At 45.8% G+C, this 7047-nt stretch overlaps 1 protein-coding gene across 4 annotated transcripts; it reads left to right on the top strand.

The window, feature by feature from the left end:
• The first annotated feature begins 908 nt into the window (after positions 1-908).
• LOC109737504 (uncharacterized) lies at positions 909-5367 on the top strand. Of its 4 annotated transcripts, none has more exons than XR_012187629.1 (7): positions 909-1600; positions 2081-2607; positions 3467-3686; positions 4241-4309; positions 4391-4490; positions 4583-4662; positions 5122-5367. XR_012187629.1 is itself a non-coding variant. In XM_020296636.3 (7 exons), exons 2-6 carry the CDS (start codon positions 2391-2393, stop codon positions 4598-4600), a joined length of 579 nt encoding a protein of 192 aa, XP_020152225.1. In that variant the 5' UTR covers positions 939-1600; positions 2081-2390; the 3' UTR covers positions 4601-4662; positions 5122-5367. The 4 variants fall into 4 exon arrangements, 1 of the variants encoding a protein (XP_020152225.1); XM_020296636.3 differs by having other exon boundaries at positions 939-1600; positions 3467-3641; XR_012187628.1 differs by lacking the exon at positions 2081-2607 and having other exon boundaries at positions 959-1600.
• Positions 5368-7047: the final 1680 nt, after the last annotated feature.

The raw sequence follows: 7047 nt of genomic DNA on the forward strand, positions 1-7047 counted from the left end.
TTCCTTAGGAATCATTGTTTGCCATTCCAATATGCACCCTTGTGCACAATATTAGATCATTTAAACAAACTATGCCATGAATACGGCCATAAGATTAAGAATTTGGGTTGAAAGCCAGGAATCTTCACATATGATAGCTCATTTCTGAGAACAATTTTTTTAAATGTTGTATTACAAGTTTATTATTTTTCCTAGTAACTTGGTCACATATAATGACACAATGCGAAGGTTTTCCAATTTTTTAATTTTTTTGAATTTTATGGCCGTTTCAAAATACGGTCAAAGCGGCAGGAATGACCGTTCCTAGCTAGTGGTTGAATCTTGAATTTTTTTTGGTGTTTCTATGATTAAATATATACTTATGTACCTAGAAATGATTTTTTTTAAATAAAGAGCAAACTATGTGGCAGGTGCAGTTCAAATTTGACCCGCTTCCAACTGAATCGGTGGAAATTTGTCTCTTTCACCAGAGGTGGATCAAAAATTTTGACACCCAAATATTTGATGAATTGTGCATTAAAAATGGCCTAATATTTTAGAAAAATGATCTGATCCAATTTGGCAACAAATATATGGTAGGTCCTTTACAAAAAAACTCATTTTGGGCACTCAAAAAATGGAAAATGATTTTTTTGTCAAAAGAAAATGAAAACTTTCTTAGCCAACTCTGCTTGCCATTTCAAGATGCACCCTTGTGCACAATAAGAGACCATTTTTTGAATTTTTCATGTGAAAAAGTAGAAAAAAGAAAAAGAAAAAACAATTATATGTGCTCAATTCTTATTGGTGGGTTTAGTTGTCACGCGGATCGATGACATGGCGCCCATCCATCCGTCCAACTCTCCACCTCTCCATCTAGCCATCTATCTACAAAACAGAAGAAACGAAGAAAAAATGAAAAATGAAACGGGAAACCCACAACCCAAACCCATACCCGCACCCGCACTCCTCCTCCCTCAGCTCCTCGCCGCCGCCACCTCCTCCCAGATCTCCCTCTCCCCGACCCAGACCTCCCTCTCTCTGCCATCCCAACCCCTACCCCGCCGCCGGCCTCCCCCCATCCCTGCCGACGACGACCTCCTCATCTCCCCCAACCTCAGCCCCGCCGCCGCGTCCCTCCTCCTCTCCCACCGTGCACAGATCAGTGAGGCACCACATCTGGTGGCCGACGTCTCCGCCTCCGCCGGCCAGGTGCTCGTCAAGCGGCTCCAGGCGTCTCTGCCTCCACCGGCGCCGCCCGGCGCCCCCCGCCGTGGCGTCGTTCCGACCGGTGGTGGCGCCGGCGGAGCTCGAGGCCAAGGTAGGGTGGCAGGTGGTGGAGGCGGTGGGCCTGCCATCCACCGTGATGGCCTTCGGGGACATCATCACCCATGCGCTCGAATGGCCCTCGCTCACCATGCAATGGCTGCCCGACCGCACAGATCCCGTCGGAGTCCACTCTGTGCAAAAGATGGTGCTCGGGACCCACAGCTCCGACAACAAGCCTAACTAACTCATGCTCGCCCAGGTCCAGCTCCCCCTCGACGACGCCGAGGCTGCCGTGCGCCCCTACGACAACAACCACGCCGACATCGGGGGCTCCGGGGCTGCATCCGGCAAGGTTTGATGCTTCGCTCCCCCTCCCCCTCACATCCCCCAATATCTCGTCCTCTGCCATGTATGGGTAATTACTGCGGTGTTGCTATGCTGAGCTATGCTGTGTGCTTGTGGAATTCTGTTCCGGGTTGATCCACTTGCTCTGGTCCGCTTGCTCGTGCGCTGGCTATGCTTGTTTCTGTATTTTGTCTAGTGAGATCTAACTTCTAGTTGTAACTCCTATCGTTTCGCTTCGCCTTAATGAAAAGTTAATTCCAATCTGAGAAAAACATCATGTATGCTTATGTTTTTTTAATATCGGCCTCTAGTATCAGAGGAATAGCGTATAGAACTGGAATAACCCTGCAGTTTGGTTCCGCAGAGTGCTAAATTCAATCTCGACACTTTATGGGTTTGTGTTCCTTTGTTTTATTTTGCTTTTGATCTGTACTGTCAGTTGGCTAGTTCTGCATTTGTCCTTTTTAACCTTGTTTCATATTGGTAGGAAAATATGGAACTGGAACATCATCAACTTTTGTGGGAAATACTGATCTTGACAATGTGACAATTCATCCTGGGACTCTTCTCTGATCTCCAATAAAGAGAAAATACTTTGCCCAATTTATTTGTGTGCAAATCATCGGGTGTGACCCACAAAGAATCGCTCTGGTTCCTTATTTTTTTAGGGTGGTTCCTCTTGTTTTTTAGGGTGCAGCCACAGATGGTTATTTGACCGAAACAAAAGTTAGTGAGTATTGTTGCTTATTTGATAGAACAAAAATGTCACAAACAAATCCGATTAATGTTTATGTGCTATGTGCTATGCTTTGCAAATGCCGACCTCTTCCTGTGGAGGAACAAGAAGATCTCTGTCGGGGTGCTCGCGGGCGCCACCGCCATCTGGCTGCTATTTGAGGTGCTGGAGTACCACCTCCTCACGCTTCGTGTCTACTACAATACTTGTGTTGATGCCAAAATTAGCAAGCCGTTTTGCTCGGTTTCTGAAATATTTGCCAGCTGATCCGCCAAATGGTCTCTGCTAATTCTCTTCATTAAGTGGTCTTCTTGATATTTAGCAATCTTGATGCCTCATATAACTACTTGTTAAACTAGAGAATTTTTTTGACCACTTGGTCAATGGTTTTATTAACAGTCAAGTTTCAGCGTGTTTCCTGTTTGCACCCTTTGTCGTAGCTGACAATGAGAAGATGCGGATTTTTCTCCGTGCTGGCTTGCAAGCTGCACCTGACATGTGGAATACCTTGGAGCACTGCTTACTATTAGTTGCTTGCTCGATGAATCTTATCCAACTTCTCCATGAAGTATTCTGTTATAGTAATTCAGTTTTCTTCATGCATCTATCTACTGCACACATCTACCACCGTGAATGGTGGTTGCCTGTGTTGCTGGTTTTAATGCTCGTTGGCACAAGTCTGGCGAACTGGGATAGCGTGTCTGCGTAGGCACAAGTTTTTTGTTTATTTGTCTTTTGAGGGGTCGTAGGCACAAGTTTAACCTGGATAATGCTTGCTACAGCAGACGACAACTCGTACCCGTTTTCGTCTGAGATAGGTCTCGCTGATTACTAGTGTGTGTAGGAAGCGTCTCAATTTGCGATTTTCCGTGCGCAGTTTCCGCGGCATTGCCCGTTCGCAGGGTGTGAATAGGGTGGGTAGCATCAGATTAATGCTCTGTGTACCTGAAACTTCAGTTCCTAGGCTTGGTTGAAGTGATTGTGCGATTCTGCTAACTTTGCAGAGGAAGCAGCCGAAACTAGTGTTGCATCCTAGTACTAGCTTAAACCCTGATATGCTTTTTTTGTTTTCTAGATAGATAGATTGCTTGTTCATCTGGGCTTCTGATGTTCTATGCTTATGTGTTATGATTGCAGCTACCGAACTCTTCCTGTGCTCCCAGCCGGCGCCCGGAGCTGGCGAACGCGGCGATACTGCCAAAAGAGGAGGTGTAGGAGCTGGGCAACGCCGACTGGCTCATGGGACAACGGCGAGACTGTCTGGCGCCAACGCCGTCACCATCATCAGTCGCATGTTTCGGCCGGCCAGGAGGTAGTAGGCACCCTGGAGGCCCCGAAGCCACTTCGTGGAGAATGGGTTCGTGCTGGACGGAGACGGGAGCGTCATTGATGTGGTATTGTGGCTTTACTGCTATGCTTTCGGTTACTATTCTCTGTGCAAACTAGTTGCTTGATTTCCCATTTGGTTGGCCAAATCTGAAGGTACTGGTGGTGCCTATGCTGTCTACGAGATCCTACACCCGAGAGGATGTGGTGGAGCTCCAGTGTAGAGCTACTCATTTGATTCATTTGAAAAGATGATTAATTCGTTTTCATTAACAGAAACTTCTCATCTCTTTTCTTCTATTTTCCTCTCTTCTCTTCTCTTTGCTACTGTTAAGTTAGGACTTGCTGATGATGATTGCTGTTGTTAGAAATCATGATTGCTTAGTTTAGTGTAGGACTTGCTACTGTTGCTGTCATATTCATACTGTATTTTCCGAAGTTCGATAGCACGTCGTCCTTAGGATAAGATGTTGATCAAAGAAATGGACTAAATTAAAGCATTCCCAGGAGTTGATGCTATTGTTATTGACCTGCTGCAGTTGTCAAACTGTTGTTGTCATTAACCTGCTATTGCTGCTGTTGTAGGAGAAGAAGGAGCACGCCCAGGAGAAGAAGGAGCAAGCCCAGGAGAAAAATAACGAGCAGGAGAAGAAGGCACTAGATTGTTGCTACTGGAATCTTAGTTTTACCTGTGAATCTGTTGTGTCACCTTAATCATATTCTGTAACTGTGCAGCAAAATCTGGCTCATGCCCGGTAGGAGCAGGAAGCTGCTGTATTGGTGCTGTAGCAGAGGGATGGGCCTCCTAGCAAAGCTTGCTGGGGGCATTTTCAGGGTTAGTTGCAAAGTTCTTTCTAGCAATGCTTGCAGTATTTGTTTATGGTATGGCGATTTTGATCCTGTAACACCCTTTTTCACATATACTAGATACGATTGATGCCTTGAAGAAGTCAGCTCCCCTTGGATGGTGCAGTGCAGCAAATCAATGTCGATTCATTCATTCTTAGGTGAGTGCACACTACTAGCACATTCTTTGTTGTGATCAAGTGCGATTCATATCTAGTTGTTTGCTCACATTATTATTTGGTTATGCCATGCCACTGCCATTGTTTGCTTAAGCATGATTTGCTCCAACCTGGCATTGTGTTGTACTACTACTAGTATGTACTTCAATTGCATGCATGCATGTTTGATGTTCCCTGAACTGTTTGACTGCCTGGAATGCAAACGGATTGTGTGTTGCTACTGCCTTACCTGTTGTACTGTCCATCTGTTGTGTTAACTTGCACCGTGCTGGTACTTGATCATTTGCAAAAATATCTTAGTTTTCGCTGTTATGAGAATGTTATATGCATGGTTTCCTGTTAAATCTAAAGTTCTGCGGCAAATTTTCATCATTATGAGAATTTTATATTCACCGATTCACTTGATTATGTTTCTAACTTTTCATAATTTATTATTTGCAGATGTTGGCTTTCATTCTTCAAACGTTGGGTGTACAGGAGCTCTAGCAAGAAGAATCCTGAAGAAAAACCACACCCACAATGCGTTTTAGCTCATTCGAGATAGTTATGTGTGAAGATAGTTATGTGTATATTTAGCTGTATTTTATAGCCGAATACCAGAATTGTACTATGCTTGGCTGTTGTACGAAATATTATACCTTGTTGGCTCTTTTTGAATCAAATTATCAAATTGCACAAATATAGAAATGACGTGTGGTACCCAAACAGCAAACCTGGTAATTGGTTTCCATATGAGTAGTGGGACCTACTTTAAAATGGAAAAGAAACAAAAGAAAACTGTCAAGTGGGCTGGAAAAAGGCCGAGGCCCAAAAAATGTGGATGTAAAAGGCTGTGGCCAAAAACATAAAAGTCTATTGGGCTTGGCCCATGAAACAAAAAAATGAAAAGGCTGAATTAGTGGGATTGGCCCAATAAAGCGTCGAACTGGACCGGGCTGATTCTAAACAACGACCTTTTCATTTGGTCAAAATTTTGCCATGTTAGCTTGCCACGTCGAATCTGACGTGGCCTGGGCAGACAACCAACGACCAAAACAAAAGGTTGTTGATTCAACGACCTTTTGTTTTGGTCGTTGCCTTCAACGACCTTATCATAGAGAAGGTCTATAATTTCCATTAAAGACGGTCAGCTTTTGACCATCAGTTTTTCGTCACAAAAAGGTCGCAAATGAAAAACAATGACCATCCAGCGACCAATGGTGATGGTCGCAAGTTGACATATTTCTTGTAGTGTGAGTCTGCTTGGTGCGGCGCTCGGTGCGTGCTGGTTAATCGACCTCTTTTCTATTGTCAGAATCGTCGTTGTTGTCTTCACTTTTGTCAGCATAATCAAAGTTGGCACTCCCTCCCTCGCTTGCCGCTCCTCTAGTGAATTGATCCCCATTCGGCACGGGCGAGTGCAACTTCGTGAATGCCTGCAAGACACAGGTTTCAAAGTCAGTCGGCCTCCAATTCATTTGCATATTGGAAACAGAAATGATTCACTCGACAAGTTATGTCTCACCTCTCTTAGTGGATGCTCGGCATCGAAAGGCGGAATTCGTTTGGCTCCGCATGGGATGTCCCAGGCTCCGGTGATGCTCCTAAGCCATTGGGCCATGGAATCCACGCTGACCTCTTTTGGATGGGTCCTGGCAGGGTCATCCGCACCCGAGTACATCCACGTGGGATGGTCACGCGCTTGCAAAGGCTGGATGTGTTGACTAAGGAACACCTCCAGCAGATCCAGACCTGTCACTCCATCCCGGATCAGCTCGACGACTGCTTCAACCAAGATCCCCACCTCTCCATTCTCCTCCTCATCCACAGTCAATGAGCGAGGGGCTTTTAGTCTCTTGAGAGAAAAAGGGGGAAGGCCAGTCGACACACCAGGAGTCGGAATGTCTTTGTAGTAGAACCAAGTCGACTGCCACCCCCTAACTGACTCGGGAAAGGTCAGGGAAGAGAAGGCGCTTCTGCCCCTCATCTGAACATCTAAAATCCACACATCTGGATCACGTGGGCTTTCACGTCTTTCAGGTTGGCTTTCTTAATTGTCTGAGATCGGCAAGAGAAAATGTGCTTGAATAGCCCCCAATGAGGATGGCATCCCAGGAAGTTTTCGCACATTGAGACAAAGGCAGCAAGATACGATATGGTGTTCGGAGGGAAATGGTGGATCTGTGCACCGAGAAATTTCAAGAAGCCATGGAAGAATGGATGCGGGGGCAAAGAAAAACCTTTCTCCACGTGGGTAAGAAGAAGAACCCACTCGCCATTGCGCGATGCGGGCTTGGACTCCCCCTCAGGCAACCTCCAAGACCCGGAGGCCAACAAGCCGTCGGCGACGAGCCCCTCAAGATCGTCCTCCGTGACCGAGGAGGGGAT

This window comes from Aegilops tauschii, chromosome 6, assembly GCF_002575655.3.
Source record: "Aegilops tauschii subsp. strangulata cultivar AL8/78 chromosome 6, Aet v6.0, whole genome shotgun sequence".
NCBI classification, from domain to species: Eukaryota; Viridiplantae; Streptophyta; class Magnoliopsida; order Poales; family Poaceae; genus Aegilops; species Aegilops tauschii.

Excerpts from the sequence above, each read along its gene's own strand:
- LOC109737504 (XM_020296636.3), top strand. The coding sequence starts at position 2,391 with ATGTGCTATGCTTTGCAAATGCCGACCTCTTCCTGTGGAGGAACAAGA. Across the intron at positions 2,608-3,466 it reads GCCAGCTGATCCGCCAAATG|CTACCGAACTCTTCCTGTGC; the intron begins GTCTCTGCTAAT and ends TTATGATTGCAG. Across the intron at positions 4,310-4,390 it reads ATAACGAGCAGGAGAAGAAG|CAAAATCTGGCTCATGCCCG; the intron begins GCACTAGATTGT and ends GTAACTGTGCAG.